The sequence below is a fragment of the Lytechinus variegatus genome, chromosome 7 (genome assembly GCF_018143015.1).
Source record: "Lytechinus variegatus isolate NC3 chromosome 7, Lvar_3.0, whole genome shotgun sequence".
In the NCBI taxonomy this organism is placed as follows: domain Eukaryota; kingdom Metazoa; phylum Echinodermata; class Echinoidea; order Temnopleuroida; family Toxopneustidae; genus Lytechinus; species Lytechinus variegatus.
In genome coordinates, this window is record NC_054746.1 from 14,456,670 (window position 1) to 14,474,470 (window position 17,801).

The 17,801-nt window shown below is 36.0% G+C and overlaps 1 protein-coding gene across 1 annotated transcript in view; it reads right to left on the reverse strand.

Annotated features, from left to right (window-relative positions):
• Positions 1-1,447: 1,447 nt before the first annotated feature.
• The window catches only part of LOC121418515 (proteasome activator complex subunit 4-like), a 29,743-nt gene continuing 13,389 nt past the window's right edge, over positions 1,448-17,801 (reverse strand). The window contains exons 16-39 of the mRNA XM_041612428.1: positions 17,463-17,600; positions 16,782-16,997; positions 16,205-16,359; positions 15,824-15,919; positions 15,035-15,206; positions 14,450-14,548; positions 13,689-13,847; positions 13,135-13,263; positions 12,649-12,843; positions 12,100-12,221; positions 11,728-11,781; positions 11,272-11,401; positions 10,645-10,889; positions 10,014-10,209; positions 9,052-9,204; positions 8,386-8,591; positions 7,923-8,054; positions 7,173-7,378; positions 6,660-6,736; positions 6,099-6,227; positions 5,547-5,702; positions 4,839-4,986; positions 4,270-4,403; positions 1,448-3,719 (exon numbers count right to left, since the gene is read on the reverse strand). Of these exons, the coding sequence (XP_041468362.1) occupies positions 3,585-3,719; positions 4,270-4,403; positions 4,839-4,986; positions 5,547-5,702; positions 6,099-6,227; positions 6,660-6,736; positions 7,173-7,378; positions 7,923-8,054; positions 8,386-8,591; positions 9,052-9,204; positions 10,014-10,209; positions 10,645-10,889; positions 11,272-11,401; positions 11,728-11,781; positions 12,100-12,221; positions 12,649-12,843; positions 13,135-13,263; positions 13,689-13,847; positions 14,450-14,548; positions 15,035-15,206; positions 15,824-15,919; positions 16,205-16,359; positions 16,782-16,997; positions 17,463-17,600 (3,582 nt within the window). The 3' untranslated portion in view covers positions 1,448-3,584. The remainder of the gene's footprint in view (positions 3,720-4,269; positions 4,404-4,838; positions 4,987-5,546; positions 5,703-6,098; positions 6,228-6,659; positions 6,737-7,172; positions 7,379-7,922; positions 8,055-8,385; positions 8,592-9,051; positions 9,205-10,013; positions 10,210-10,644; positions 10,890-11,271; positions 11,402-11,727; positions 11,782-12,099; positions 12,222-12,648; positions 12,844-13,134; positions 13,264-13,688; positions 13,848-14,449; positions 14,549-15,034; positions 15,207-15,823; positions 15,920-16,204; positions 16,360-16,781; positions 16,998-17,462; positions 17,601-17,801) is intronic.

Consider the following 17,801-nt stretch of genomic DNA (forward strand, 5'->3'; position numbering starts at 1 on the left):
CAACTGTTTGTAGACAAAGTGAACATAAACCAAATAAACGAGACAGGAGCTTTGCATGCAACTTCATTCTGTCATGTACAATGCATGAAAATATAGATATTGACCAGGGGGCCCTTATCATAAAACTTATTGTAGTAACAAATTTGCAATAACAGTTAAAAGCTACTGAAATCATTCGATTTGATTGGCTGATAGTAAACTTGTTAAAGAAAGTTTGCATTTGTTATTATAAGAGGTCTTTATGAAACAGGACCCAGGATAGCATAAAATCATTCTCAGGACTGGGCTTGAAACAAGAATCTTAATGTGTATTCTAAATACCATCAGATATAGCGACACGAAAGTCAAACACCAACATCGAAAGCCTTGGATGTATACTAGCATGGTTTAAACAGAATCTGACTTGAAATCAAATCTTGTTAAATGGTGGTAGATGATGCACATTGTCACGAAAATAAGGATGATAATGACAATTACTAGCATAATAACTAGTATTACTAGAAATATTGTACTAATGATTAATGATAATAGTCTATCGAAGATATTGAATTAATTTCTGAAATATCCATCTTTATTTAATGAATATAAAGGATGCCTCTAGAATTCATCAAATCCCTGTTTCATAAAACTAGTCATTAATTTAGAAAGTAGTGTTCTAAGCTATAAAATCAAGCATTGGTACAAAAATACTTCAAGCATCTGTTCCCATCAAGTTTTGTAAAAAAAGGAACAGTGATTCATGAAAATCACTAAACCTATCATATTTGGCCTTAAAATGAATTGCAAGGGTCTGAATCGAGACTTGCCTGGAAACTTTTATGAACTTTTATCAACTCTTTTTTATTGGGAACACCAATCAGTATTTAGCACCCGCATGGACCGCTGGAAGGCATCACAGAATAAAAGATATCAAAATAACCAATCATATATCCCACATGAAATTAAAGAACATAAATAGCCATGTACCCAATCAATAAAAATGCCATAATTTGGTATATGAATCTGTAAAAATGACTGTTACAGGTTTAAAAATAATGTACATAATTTATTCAACAAATGCAAAAATTTCCAACATAACACAAATAACATGGTATAAATAAGAGAGTTTTATCTATGTGCACTTTATCTGAATAATGTATGAAGTGCAACGAAACTATGAAATGTAGCATTCAATGAAATTTCAAAATTTGATCTAAATAGGCAATCCGGTAATCTTTATCAGTTAGAAAAAAGGAATAACAAATTTAAATGGGCAGAGAACCACAGAATACTACCCTTTGATGATTGGGGGGAGGGGGGAGGAAAAGTGTTAAAATTATGACAATAAGCAATCAAATAATCAATTAAACTATAACATACACAAGACTGCACATTTAGAAGAAAAAAAAAGAAAAGTTAAACTCCTCAAAACAACAGAACATTGCTGACACATAAACAAATTTGGTAGGTTATCAAACTTGATGTACATTACTGTGAAACATGGATCCTCTTTTAACAACAAAAATATATAAACTCTGTAATCCAAGATCGGCTTTATCAAGCTCTTCTTTCAATAATATACGATGTATCCAACAATACACCTAACCGAGGACATAATATAGGACTTACTGAATATTAGTCAAGATTAATTATAAAATACACAAGTTTTATGTCCATTAAAGAAAGGTATTTATATCATCATAATTTAAAATATCTAATTTACAGCAAAGTTTGAAATGACGAGTATTGAAGGAAAAATATCATGCAATATCATTCAATAGAAATTAAAACAAAAAATTGATGAAATAATAATATATCATAGCCTGATAAAGTTAACACAGCTAAAGAAAGATTTTCTTATGACCATTGCACAGAAAGTCAGGTTTTTTAAAATCCACATCAGTAGTAGTATAAATTACATCTAGTTTGTATGAGGTCTGACAAAATTAGAACGTCTGTCCAGCATAACAACAGATATATAATTAATGTTTTTTACTGCTAAGAAATTATTCTGAACAGATGACTGGAATAATTTATACCACTGCACTTAACAATGATGTATGCAATGATTGTAATTATTTTCCAAATTAACTAATGCTTGATAGGTATTGCGTTTTTGTATTGTAGTCACTTCCTAAAAATAATTCAATGTAATATCAATGGATTAAAATATGTCAAATCAAAAGAAAATATCTATTATCATATATAAGGGATACCACATCATTGACAATTGATTAGAAAAAATAAGAAAATTCTGTAGATGATAATAGTGCATAGAAGCAATAAAACACAAATTGCACTTTCGTTAATAGAATGTACATTACATGAGTATTATCAAAATACGATTTTCAATGAAAGGGCTCATACAGAGGTCTATGTGTAAAAAATAAAATGATAAAACCCATCTCAAGGTCATTGCAAGAGTTTATGGTCACATTTCAGACCAAAACATCAGTAAATGATTAGTTACAATAAAAACCATTCATTATAAGCATGGATAAGGGGCTTTAGGGCATCTTTAAAATAAAAACAATTCAAGCTTATCTCATTACTGACCAATAGCTATGTAGTTTGTTGTGATTTATAAAAAAAAACCCTGATTGCTAAGAAAATATGAATGCTTGTAAGCAAGCAGCCAGGGGACTGACAGCTTGAGGTCCTCTCCTAGGGACCTGGTATACATTAAAAATGCCTTACCAATTTGGTATTGAACCCAGGTAACCAAATTACAAGACCACCGCTGTACTAAACGAACCCTTTGTGTTTTTCAGCGAAGATTCACGGCTTGCCCAATACAACTCATAACAACTAAGTATAACAAAAATATTATTAAAAGTACTGAAAAATTATGATAAGGATACCTATATTGCTTGAATATTGTCATCTTTATGTACCTTGGAAGTATTTAACTTGCAAAAATGGATCATATCAAGCTCTTAAATATCCCATCTTACAAAGCAGGGACAGAAAATTTAATTGGAGAACCTAGATCTCATCTTGAATGCCTTAGTAGTCCAGACCCCCCCCCCCATTTCCACTAAGCCTACCCCCCCACATTATTATAACACTCACATGGTGTCTATCACCACCTTCTTGGAGTAGGCAAACTTATGAGAGCATGAACGGCCATTAGACGAAGCTGAAAATCGATTCACAAGTCTCAATTAGACTAATTGATTATCAGACAAAATAACATTTAGCCTTGACCAACTGTAATAAAACCAAATGAGTTCAATGTGGTGAAGGCCAATCTGGGACTAAGACAGAGCGGTATCTGAACATGATGAAATCAACTGCATCACAAGATGAGCAGATTCGAACACACATGTTGTTTCAGTCTTTCAAAATGCAAACAATATATAATAATTTATATTTTTATTATCAGAACTGTCTTTCACAATGATTCAAGAGTGACTTAGCATCGAGCGAATAGCATCTCGGTTACCTTGTTGATGAATACGCAATAGCGCACATCCTCTAAACACCATCAGACTAACGTAATGATACGTTATTTACCACACACAACTGGCTATTCAAGTGCCACCTCAGTCACACTAAAGTTTTGTGAAACACCACCCAGGGATACGAGAATAGTGGATGATTCATCATGCGTAATAGTTTGGAGAGACTAGAAGATCTGTTAGTACTACAAGCTGATCGTCTGTGAAGCTCTGTTTGTGTTCATGCCAGTTGTCGTGATGTGTTCTGCGGAAGTCAGACAGGGTCTTCCGTACTGTTTTCTGCAGATAGCAAACAGAAACGAAACAAAATGAATCATGTAAATATTTTCAATTTGAGAAATAGTGAAACAGAAAACTGACCAACAGAATATGTCTTTCCCATCAAGGCCAAAAATAATTGAAATACTTTTCATCTTTCAGTAGTGTTGTGGGTGGAATATTCAGACTCTCGTCGTAATCAGAGAGTCGTGTGGTTGAATCTCACCCCGACCTAGCATCCTAAGACAAAGCGTCGATGTACACTTTGTCGCTCTCTATCAGGTGTTTAATTGGTACCCAGTAGAATGCAAAAGTCTATATAATATGCATAGCAATTGAGTGGGCAAGTCAGGATCTCATGACCATGGTAAAAATACATTTTTAAAGGCTGAGAGGCATTGTTCCAATGTATTACGTGCTATATAAAAGTGGAATATCGTTATCATCAACACAAGTATTGGCTTCGAATTAAATTGCAATGGTTTAACTCTGGCCATGTTATAAAACTGACATACCTGTATGCACTTAAATTTATAGGGGTTCAACGGATACATATTTTGATAGGTCATACCTCGATAGGTTGGGGGTCGTGTAGGTGGTCAGTAAGGTCCATTAGAATCTGTGGCATCCACTCAGGGACGTCATAGGGATACGCTTGGACACAAGCACTCAAGCCTAGGATACCGGCATGTCGCTGGACGATGGCTGTGAATAGAGAATAATTGAAAGACTCATTTATATCAGCTAACATCCCATTTTATCAATAAGACAAGGAGGACATGCTGAGATATTATGGAAAGCTTGAATAATCACACAAATTTAAATGAAGCTAATCCATGTATGCATTGAGAGATGTAAAAATTAAGTTGTTTTTCATGCTTAAAGACAATTCTCAATTCCAATTCAAGGTCTTGACAGATCTTTTTTTATTTTGGAAATACGTGACAACTCGGAAAGATACGAGCACATATCTAATCAGACTTGGCCACAGCACCTCTACAGCAATGTATGATTTAGATTTTGCTAACTACCTCAGAATATCCATTAGAGAAAGACAGGGCTATATAAGGGATGCATGAGGCGGTGGTGAGGGGGGAAGGGGGGGCAATGTGGGGGTATGATCTAAAGACAAGTCATTACCTCCAGCCGGTGCAGCCAAACTGACCACCTTCTTGGTGGGTAGTCTTGTCTTACAAAGGTTCTCAAAGTGGCTCTGCATTCCATTCTCCATTGGAAGGAAGCCACAATGGATCAGACCACTCAATGTTGCCCCTGCTACCTCTCTTACCTGGATAGGGAAAATGAAGCCATTATCACTTGACTTGGTTAATTAAGCCTTGTTCATACTCTCAGCATCAAAGACTAGCAACAAAGCTCACTTGTCTACATTATCAACATCTTCATTGCCTTCAGCATACATGAACTTCAAGAACTGACATCACCAAATTTGAAATTAACATTGCCATCATCAGCAGCAACAGCAGCATCATTGTCGTAATTAAAAGCACAACCAACAACATATTATCATGGAGTCATAAACATCACAACTATAATCATCATAACCATTAACATCACTATTATCATCATCATAACCATCATCATCAACATCATCATCATCATCATCATCATTAGAACCATCATCACAACCGTCATTATCATCATCATCACCATCATCATGATCATCATCATGATCATCATCACCATCATCATCATCACCATCGCCATCACATCATCATCATCATAAGCACCATCATTATCATCATCATTAGAACCATCATCATCATCATTAGAACCATCATCATCATCATTAGAACCATCAACATCATCCATATCAAGCTCTGACCCTACCTCAAGGCGGTCATCTTTGAGTCTGTCTAGCACAATCTGACCAATGGTTTCTATATGTCTGGGTAGACTATTGATAGTGAAGAGGTTGTAGAAGACCATCACCTGCAAGTACTCCAACATACTGCATTTGGCTCTCCAGGACTGGCCCTGACCAATCTTGAGAAATACAGACAAGTAAAAGGTTAAGTTCAAGGGAGCATTTTGTGAAAAGACTTGTCAGATGTTTTATCTGACAAAGTTTGTTTAATCTGACAGTTACCACAGTAACAGTCAGATTTAGCCAACCAAAATCAGTAAAAACTATTAGATCTGACAATAAAAACAAAGAAAGTGGTCTACTCTTTACATGGACATATTCAGATTACACATACCCCCATGAGGAACCATAACATGCATTCACAGACACATTGTCGTTTACGGATATATTATAAATTAAGAAAAGATAAGAAAAATATTCTTTACAGACAGGTGGTCTTCACAGAGAAGTGGTACCAACAGCAGGTTTGACATTAAAAAGTAAAATGACAAAAATAAGTTAAATTATATTTGTACCTGTTGTAAAGATGCGAGTATCAGGGGTATCGTCTCTGGTTGCAGTAATGTCTGGGCTAAACAAGCTAGGGTCATCACAGCTTCAAACCTCAGCTCTTCATCTGATTCACAGCTTTCAAGGGGTGCCAACTGAAATAAATAAGTAAAAAAATAATTGCTTTTATAGTGCTTAACACTCACCTTACGTGCTCTGCATTTACCTCACCTGGGTTGAGTGCAGCAAAATATGAATTCATTTCTTGCTGAAAGAAATTATGTGGGAATTGAACCCACAACTTCTGTAAGACTGGAGTAAGGTACAACATAACACCATGATACCTCTCATCAACATATTACACACCAATGTATAATAAAACATCACTATACATATACTCTACTTAATTGATTGCTTATCTTTCTCCACTTTATCAAATTTGTGCTATTCATATTTTGAATGATTTTGGTCATATCATAGTTATCGAGTCAAGGCTTTTATCTGAATTTTCTATAAAGTGTATAACTAACACCAGAATAAACACATAAATGAAAGAAAGGTCAGAGGACGAGAGATGGCTGACTTACCAGAGGAAGGTAATGAAAGATCTCTTGAGGTGCAGGAGATACTAGGTTTCCAAGGCTTCCGATGATCCACTTCATCACTAGGAAAGAGGAATAAAATCAATAGCAAAGTCATTCCATTATTCAGGTTTTGAAAGATTAGCCAAAAAAATCTAGATCACAATCCCTGAGAGAAAGACCCAAGAGTATTTATAAATCATCACAGCATAAATTCTAATGTGAAATATGTTGTTAATTTAATGATAAATCCACAGGCAGCGAACCATACACCTCTATTAAGGTATCCGGCGTTAGGTCTTATCCACACATGACATTAACCAAATGATGAACAGGTTTCTTTTGTGTCAGAGGAAATGTGTGCACACGTTGACTCTGGAATTATGGTCTAAACCACGCCGTTATCTTGTTCGTACAATATATACCGACCCACTCTGACCTATGCATTTGTATATTAATTCAAGTCAACTTTCTCTAATTACTCCCATTGAGAAGTCACAGAAATCAGGGTACACTCACCTGTTTTACATAACCTAATGACCTTCTTCCTCTCATCATCCTCAGCCTTTTGTTCATCTGAAACCTGGATAGCTCCCCAGACGTCAATGTTTGCCAGAGGAGCCATTTGAGGAAGGATGGACTTCAAGAACTCCTGGCGGTGTGGGGACTCCGTCTTGTTCTCTTGGGACCAGGCGTTGTCATACATGAAGATCATCACTAAGAAGCTGGTGATCAAATGGAAATGTTGATTGCATCATATAAAAGCATATTAAAGATTTCATCATCTTGGCCATCATCAATATCATCATAATTATCATGAGGATTCATTATCAGGATCATCATCACCATCATCACAATCATCACCACTATCATCATCAAAATCAATTGCAGCACCATCATCAACACGTCCTGATACATACATCACCATCACAATCACCATCATCATCATCACCACCAACATCATCACCATCATCATCATCACCACCATCATCATAACCATCATCATCATCATCATCACCATTATCATCATCATCATCATCATCACCTTCACAATCATCATAATCATAATCATAACCATCTTCACCACTTCATAGGAGCAGGAAGTTAAGGAGTGCTAGACAATAACAGCAACACCCCAGTCAAAGACAAACTCACTAACTGATTTGTGGCATATTCCATGACGGCCTGAACTTCATGCCATCAGTGTACAATTTATTCCATGCAAATAACTACATTACCAAAAATATTTATTTTTCAAGGACATCTTACCTGCCAATTTTATCCCTGACATTCTTGTAGCTGTGTGTGAGATGCTGTCTTATGTAGCCTAGTAGTCTGTGATGAAGGCCCGGTACTCGCCACTCCTGCTGAAACAGACCACCTTGCAAGATGAACAGACGGCTGAGGGACCAAAAAAAAGAATTTATTAGCATCCACAATTGTTTAACAGACAAAAATAGAACACATACACAGAAAAAGATACAGCCATAGGTAAAAAACACATCAAAAACAAATTGCGGGTTGTGACAGCTTCAAATTACAAGTCAAGCGTAATTCCTCAAGCACGCATAATGGGAACTGCCATCAAATGCAAATCAAGAACAATTTTTTTTTTACTCACAGGCATTGCGCTTGATTATTTATGCTTGATCTGGAGTTGAATATAAGATTCTTGCAATGCCTTATAATATATACATGATTAAAGTTATTTCAATCATGTGTTTGTTGTTACCTAGCATCAAGAAAAGACCCCCTCTCCTCGTCTTCACTGATTGGTTGTTGGGTTAGCCATTCAAACAACCAATGTAACTTCCTGGGATCTCTGCTCTCACAAGACGTAGCCATGCACATCCCCCAATCTATGATGGTTTCTGCTGTCACCAATGATAGCGATGTCTTCATGGCAGGTAGCAATACTGTCTCCCAAAGATTATTGGTCTGCAAGATTAAACATGTCGGGATTAGATTAAATTATGAAGTCAAAGTAGATTCTAAGGACCTCTACTCTCACACAAATAAGCCATGCTCATTCATCAATCTATGATGGTCTCCGTTTTTGTCAGGGATAATGATTGTGGCATTTCACAAACCATGTGACATCTCCCCCAGTGCCCTAGCCTCAACAAGCAATGCAGCCAAAAAGACATGTTTAAAAAGAAATAGTTAAACAACAGGTTGAAGATATATTGGTAGTAATGGTACATGTAGTTCATCATTATTTCACTTGACAAATAAAGTTACATAGGAAACAAACAAAAAAAATTGATGATGCATAATCTAAATCAACAAGAGGAATGCCATGGACAGATAGAGTAAACCAACTGTAGCTGTAAGACATATATTTGAATTTAAGTGGTTTAAGCACAGAAAGATATAAACAATATTGGATATAGCATACCTTTTGGAAGCCCCAGTGCTTGCTTCCTCGTATAACACCAGCCACCATCTCCATCATACTGCGTTGACTGCTCTCTTGTGAATCTTTGGATAACCTTTCTATATGGGGCTGGAAGACGGGTAGGAAAGTGTCCCCAAAGTCACGGAACAGTCCCTGAAATTTGAAACCATAGTGAAAGGCAAAAGATGAAGATGAACAGTATTTGTATTGCCCCATTTATTTGTGAAAAACAGTCAAAGGCTCCCACTCAAAACAATATGCTGCACATAATGTTCTCTTGTATATCCCTCATAATCAGCATCATCATCTTTTAGATAATCATATGCATGCATGATATGATCTCACTAACCCCCAATGTTGTTTTCTTCTTCTCTTCCTCCTTGTTCCCATTTACTCTTTACTTTTCCCTCCATATACACTTTTCTTATATTCTTTTTCATGTCAGATGTACATGTACCTCCCTCTTATCATTTATATTCATATATGGCATGAAATGGTTAATTTGTACATTTGTGTGTAATCCAGTCACCTGGCTGTGAATGTGATGACAATTGAGTGAACATATACTTTTATCATTCTGTTCATTAGTATTTCTAATTTTTCCTAACATTTTTGCTTCTTCGGGATATATACATGCATTCATAAATCAGGATCAGTACCAGGTGAGTGTGTCATAAAGCAATTCTAAAGTTAAGAGCGACATTAAGATCGACTGGTAATCCTTTCTTGTGGTAAATGGTATATTAAACTGGCAATGGTTTAGCGCGTAAGAAAGGTTCACCAGTCATTATTAAAGTCGCTCTTAACTTACAAACAGCTTTATGAAACAGTCCTTGAACCTTATTCATACTAGTCATACCATCAGACTCTGGACCGTCAACAAGTATTACATAATTACCAACGACGGACCATTGATCAGTTAGGAGTTGGTTTTGTTTGTTTGCCTGTACCATGTCACTCACCTTGAAGAGTGTGTACTTCTTGTTATCAAACTTGTCCTTTCCTTTCTTGTCTTCTAATGACAGGAATCCGACTAGTTTATCTACAAACTCTGCATTGCTGAAATGATCATAGATGATCTGTTCTGTCTCTGACAGCTCCTCCCTGCTACGGTCTAGCTTGGGTTGTTCATCATATGGGGCATAAATCTTCATGTTCCTGGAAGCAAATGCATGGTTTGAAATTTTCTGAATAACAGTCACATAGTACAAGTGAAGTACTATTCAATGGACATCAGTTGATTTGTTTAAATGAGAACCAAATTCCTAATTGAACCTACTATTGAAGTTAAGTTAAAACCACATAACTCCTAAAATTGATGCCACCTAAAGTTAATCAAAGACTATTCACTTATACCCCTTGATTACAAAGTTAATTCTCTTTCACACTGGTACTGGGTCACCAACAACAACATCATCATTATCATCATCATCATCATCATCATCACCATCACCATCACCACCACCATCATCTTTATCATCATCATCATCATCCTCATCATCATCATCATCATCATCATCCTTATCCTTATTACCATCATCGTTATCATTATTATTTGCAAGTACCATCCATTGATTAGGGCTAAGAACTTACTTGGGCCAGGTATAGTAGCCCCAGTGTGTCTTCTCCACAAAGACAGACTGGTCCCACTCCTCTTGGGTGGTTGGTAACCCGTCACACTGGTACTGGGTCCACTTGTTGTCCACCCTCTCCCCGGGGTTGGGTGGGGCATCCTCGGGAGGGGCGGGGCACCCAGCAGTGGCGTACGGATCTAGGGGCACCATCTTGTGGGGTCGCTTTAGTTGCTTCAGTATTGCACTCATGGCTGAAATGGCAAGCTGGGGGGGGGGGAACATTTCCATGTAGCAATATCAAAATTATTTCCTTAAATAAATGGTGGAATTCTATTGTATACAGAATTATTTTTTTTATTCCATTATATTTTGCCTCACAGCGGCATAATTCAAAATAAATAGGGCAAATCAACTTTATCCCTTTTTGTTTTCCTGAGAAATCGATCAAACTCAAAAGAACAATGTAGCTCCAAATCCAATCACAGTACAAGCTTTTGAAATAAGAGATAAGAACTAATACCAATGGGCTGAATCATGAACTTCAAGTAAATTTAGAAATAAATTAATCATAGACAACAGAGTTTGTTTTTAGCTTAGTATTCATGAAAACCAGAGAAGCTTCAAATCCAATCATATCAGTGGTTACCTTTCGTAAGTGAAGAGTGTCATGTACTAAGAGGGATGTGAAGAGTCTCACTGCAGGAACTGGAGGCGGGGTGTCTTCCCTAAGATGTAGACGAAGGAGGGTTGCTGCCATCTGAGCAAACTTCCATCGCCTTGGTTACACAAAGAAGAATGACACAAACATTTGCTATCAATAGAGTTCTTGGATAGGTAATAACAATGATAATAATTGTAGATTCATATTGCGCAATTTTTTTTTGTATATACTCAACTGCGCATTACAATAATAAAAGGTAAAATAGTTAACAAGGTTAACAGTATCAAACAGAACATTATTAAACAATGTGTACATCAAAAATCGGGAAAACATTTATGAAAAAAATAAATAATGGCAATTAAACATTGTTATGGTGAATGTTTGATTCATGAATATCATTTCAATATCCATGCTCGTCTTTGAAAATGGTAGCATACTCACAATTGACCTTGTTCTATAAGATCCACCAGCTCTGCTACTAGCTCATTGTACAATCTGTTAAAAATGACATACAACATGGAGGGTATAAATTGATAACTATTGAATTCAAAGAAATCCACTCCCCCTAAAAAAAATAAAAACATATCTAATCTAATCTAACCCCTGTAACTGCATTGTGTGAGGAACATATGAAAATAACATTGTTTTCTCAGTCTAACATAGTTAAATCAGCAAGATTTGCAACTAACTTCCAAAATGTAATGGAAATCCAACAATTTTTTGCTAACAATAATTGTCATACAATTCTAAGTAATATTTCCATTTTGAAGTTGATCTTATAAGAGAGACCACGTCAAAGCCACTCCCACTTACCTCATATTTCTTTGGTTGTGTTCATTTAACCTCTGTATTGATGAAGAGTCTTGTTCGGTTGTTATGCCGATGTTCAACCCCTCCACTAGATCCTTAGCCTTACTTCTAGCACCATCTGAAACCTAAGGGAGACATGGGAATTAAACACTGAAATATCAATTGTGTCGTTCTGCACTTTTGACAAACTTAAGCCTGGCTTATTTTATTGTGATATGTTTGTCTAAACCCAATAATCACAGATTACTTTAATTCTACAATTCTTTTTCTGTATTCATATAATTTGTATAATACATTTTCATGACAAACACAATACATTGATTACTTTCTTGGCATGCATCATGAGTGGACTAAACAATAAAAAAAATGATGAAGAATGTAATAAAAAAATCTTCAAATGGAATGAGAAGAAAAAGAAAGTATGAGTATGAACATATAGCCCTACATTCAAAGCATTATGACAATATATTTAGTTTCAAATCAATATTCATTTTGCTACCTATACATATGTAGATGATAGAATTAATGAGTAATTTTGTACAGTATACCAACCTTGACAATGATGGCAGATGTGTCAAACCCTTTGTTGATCTTCATCATAAGCTGACCCAGAACCTTCATGATAGATGGCTTCTCTGAGTGACCAGCATTGACTATTCCTAACCATATGTCTTTCATGAGCGGCCAGTATGGTAGGCAAGCCCAGGAGCTGTTCATGCTGTACCCACTTAGAACATAGAGGGAGCCCTGTAGCAGGAGAGAAAAATTGTGATATAATATTTTGTTCCTTTTTGTAATGCTAATTCACATTAAATTGGTGCACTCGATACAAGTAAGACCCATACTATTCTTCTCTATCCCAGACTGAATACTCGGAAAGGTCTTTCATCCATTCTGCAATCTGCATCACATTTATATGATCTTTTCCTGAGTCAGCATACAAGTTATGCATGATAATCTAATTTTAGTCGAATCAGGAAAATCAAACTAATCATTTCTAAGATTACGCAGGAATGAAGAGGAATTTGAGGACTTTACCTTGAACTGGTGATGTGGGATTTCCGGATCTGGTTTGAGGTTGACTAGAACCTTGGGAATGATTAGCTTCACTGACGAGACAAAATGATCCATCATCTTGAACAACATGACCTGGGCCTTCTTCCTCACCTGATTATTATTCAAACATCAATAAACAATTAATATTATTCTTCAAACAATGATTTCATGAGAAATTCTTTAAAATCACAGTTAACTATCCTATTATCATAGATCTAGATCATTTACATAAACCAAGCTCTGCATGAAAGCTACGCTGAGATATCACATTGAAAATCACCAATGCAGATATACATATGTTGGAAAGCGTATCATTATTGCTTGGAAAAAGGCGACAGCTGGCTGGAATATCATGCCTATTGTGTCATTTTTTTGTCAATTGTACATTTCCTTCCATTTCATCCTATACTTTTTTTTTATCTGTACATACAAACACTTAGGTGGTAATTCTATTGGATTCAAACACATTTACAGATTTATCTTCTCATTAATCATGCCTCGATCATGAAATTTACATTACAAGTGTCTCTTCTTACCTCACTGTACCTGCTTGTAGCAAGTGTGAACAGGTCGCTGTGGATACGTTTATCAAGATCAGTGTAAACATGCTTGGCTTGTATCAGCATCCTCATCTCATGCTGGAGGTACACCCGATCTATCAACAGGGCTCTTAGATGCTTCTTCTTCCCATGTAACTAAGATGGACAAACAATACAGAGAGAGACCATCATTAATCATCATCTCTGTGTAAGATTTCAATCACCTGTATATTAAGGCCACAATGTCAGTATAATATTGATTTTTGATTCTCTTTATGCATTTATCTACATTTGCCACTCTCCACTCAGGTGATATCAATGGGTACCCAGTAGGACAGAATTCCTTGAATGCTAGCATCTGATCAGGGTGACAAATATACACGTTTTCTACATCCACTGACTGTGGCGCATGTATTTCTCAATGAATGTATAAGTGAATTTGAGTTAAATTGAATGGAAATGAACAAAAGGGAAACTTAAGATTAAGGATGGTATCAAGACACTGTCAACAATTTATTTGGAATATTACCATGAATTAATGCTTCTTACCAAATTTAGATATTAAAAACAGTGAAAAATAGTAGCAAGAGCCAACACCATCGCTCGCTTATTTAAAACTGTCATCAGTTCATTCTCATGGACATATATCTATTCCATATCATGCAATGGATCTACAAAAACTAATAGGTCCAAGCATAAGACTTTTCCCAAACCCAAAGTATTATATATCAAGCATTTCTCTCTGTAAACATACTTACCCTATCTTCCATGGCTTTCTTGATGATGAGGAAACCTTTCCATCGACTCTCAAAGTCCTTCTTGTCTGCACCCATGTACCACATCAAAGCATTGTTCATCTACATACAGGGGGGGGGGAGTGGAAGTCCAGTGTGGATAATGTTTGTATAAGACAGGCTCAATAAAAGGCATTTCTATCTGAAAATAATTGGCTAGAAATTTAATACAGACCCAGTCTACTTCAAAAAATGACACATGAAACAGTTTTGGAATTAATGTGACAATAGCAGCAACACATTACTGGAAAGCTAATATTAACACAGAAAAAAAAGCTAGAAAATATATTTTTAGAATCAATGGAACGAGTTATGGAAAATGAGAATACTACATATACGTTTATCCAAAATATTATACATCATAGGAAAGTCCATAATGAATTCTGAATCTTTGTTAAAACATTAAAAGTGAGAAATTGAGGAATTCTACATGCAAGTGTGTCTGTGAACACAGAACAAAGATTTTGCTTCTTCTTTAGAACTAATGAGATGCACAGCATATTTACAAGTAAAAGCCAAAATAAGAAAGAAAATATATCAGTTGCTTACATTGATGATGAGTATGATTGACTTGGTGTCATCTTCTCCCGTTGCTAGGAGATGATTGAGAAGGTCATGCATCACCTGTGCCAGTTCTTCCCTGATACCTGCAAACATCTTCTGTTTGTCCGTTGATCCTAGAGTCCTCTCCTGGATGTGCATGTCAACCTGACTCTTACTCCTGATAAGAAATTGTACGATATGTTGGTTGATTGATAGAAAAAATTATAAAAGGTATAAGGTAGGTCAATCTGCCATATCCCCCTGCCTTTGTCTTGCCAAAATAGGCAATCATAAAGGATGAAGCTTTTGAAACATTCATATAATGTGTCGTTATCTTCTCCAAAGATCAATGTGTATTTGGAATCTCTTTTGAAAGACTTCAAAAAATAGGAAGAAGTTTGATCAGCAGGATTTTAAATTCATTCCTATATCCCATTCCCAATTCATTTGTCATAGTTTATTAAAGGAGTCTTTGTAAGCTTGTGATTAATATGTGACTTCAAATCATGTCTACAGGTCACATCTTTATCATAGCTCCTGATGGGATACTAGTGTACACTTTATATCATTTGGCAAGAAGTTATCTACATTTACCAAAGATGGTAAAGATGGTGTGAGAGCACAAAGCACTTAGAATCATTTATGTAAAGCCCTTTACAAATGTTGCATATTACTATTAATACTTTTATCAATACTGAAGACATCTATAAATTTATATCTCATCTGGCATGTCATTTATAAAATTAGTTACTTAAGTAACAGAATAAATCAAATATAATCATTGTACACACTCACAGCTCTGGAATATATGGCCCCTTCCATTTTGGAAGAAGAGCTCCAGCCCCAGTCAATATGTTGTATAAGATGGTCAGGCTCTGTAGTAGTTTCTCTCTGAAATAATACAAAATGATGAATTGTTACAAAATCTCATGAATTTCCCCATCCATATTGATATCATCATAAATTTGTGAGCTTCTGCTTTAATTAATGGTGGTCCATACTAGTAATTAGAGATTTTATAGGGGAAGGGAGTACTTTTTATAAATGCAACCATGGAGGTTCATGATTGAGAGGATCTAACTAAATGAAGGAAGAATATCATCATCATTAACTTCATCACCAAAAGCACCAATATCATTCATCATCATCATCGTCGTCGTCATCATCCTTCCATACCTGCTTATAGACTCTCCCTTGATGTAGTTGTTGAGTTTCTCTATCTCTGGTTTGTAGTAAAAATCTAAGAGTTCTTTCACACAGGCTACTCCATCATCCGAGGGTATATGCCACTTCACACCGAGGTTGTGAATGTCACCAGGTTTGGCCCAGTCCTATGACGGAAAATAAGTATCAACAATCATTTTCTTTGAGTGTTACGAATACTTAATCAATGATTATTAATACCACTGCAACAGACTGACAGTAAGGGTTGTTGTTATTGTCACTCTGATTTCCAAACAATTGATTATTGCTGTCATCCAAAAAGCAGCATCACAATCACCACCATCACCATCACCATCATCATCATCATCACCACCATCATCATCATCACCATCATCATCATCACCATCATCATCATCACCAAAATCACCATCACCATCTACAACCTACATATTACTCAACATATGGGACAGTCGCTTGCATATGACATCACAAATTAAAACTAAATTCTTAAATGAGTTTTCATCAATTTTTTTGCTTTTATCAAACCAACTTTTGTCAGGGTGAAGTTTACTAATGAAGCAATACTTACCCTGATGGGCAAGTACTCTGTAAGAGGCCTGTCGAATCCCTCTGCTATACTACAGTACTCCCTGGGATACATGAGGCACATCGCTCTGAGCCAGTGCTTGAGTAGCTGGCAGGAGAGTTCGTAACCTTTCTTTGAGGCTACATGAAGGGTAGCCTTCAAGACGTCATTCAAAGTATCCTTGTAGACAAGGACAGCCTCACTAGGGACTCGTATAACCTACCAACAATAAAATGAAACAAAATCAAATATCAAATCATAAGTGACAATTTGAAGGAAAGACAGCCAGTATGAGATATTACACAAAATGGTGAAGCAAAATTTCTGCACATCCGTCAGAACTAAAGATCGCCTTGAGAACCTTTGATGCCCCCCCCCCCCCAGTAAATTATCTTTATCTATATTATATGTTATGTTTATTTGATGATTAAGCAAGTTAAAACCATTGAAGGGAATGTTTAGCATTATAGTGTTGCTGCATACTTTTTTGCAATGTGCATGTGGTGTTTACTGTTCTTTCACTACCAGATTTGTGAATGCATTTACAACATTTCCAGACCACAGGTCTAAAATCTGTTTTTGTTTAATTCTGCTCTTTACATTTTCTTTACTCTGTAAAGCTATACGCTTCATTACCCCATGAATAATAGCACAGGAGTGGAGGGGGGGGGGGGGTAAACTCACCTCAGAGAGAACTTGTAGATTGAAGAGAATTTCTTTATCTAACTCTTCCTCCAACTGAACCTCTTCTGATGTAAAGGCATCTAGTATCTTCTGACTACAGTGAGGCACAAACTTGGATAGAGTGTATGTGGGATTCACCTATGAAAATAAAGGACATCAGTGCATTATAATGTAAACATCATTTGGTTAATTAAAAACAAAACTTAGACATGTTTTCATACAACCTTCTATCTGATTCAGCACAAAATAACAATCATTTAATAATTCTGCCACATCATTGTATTTTCACACTAAGCTATGGTCAAGCTATGTCAAAATGTGGAAAAAAATTTGAAAGCA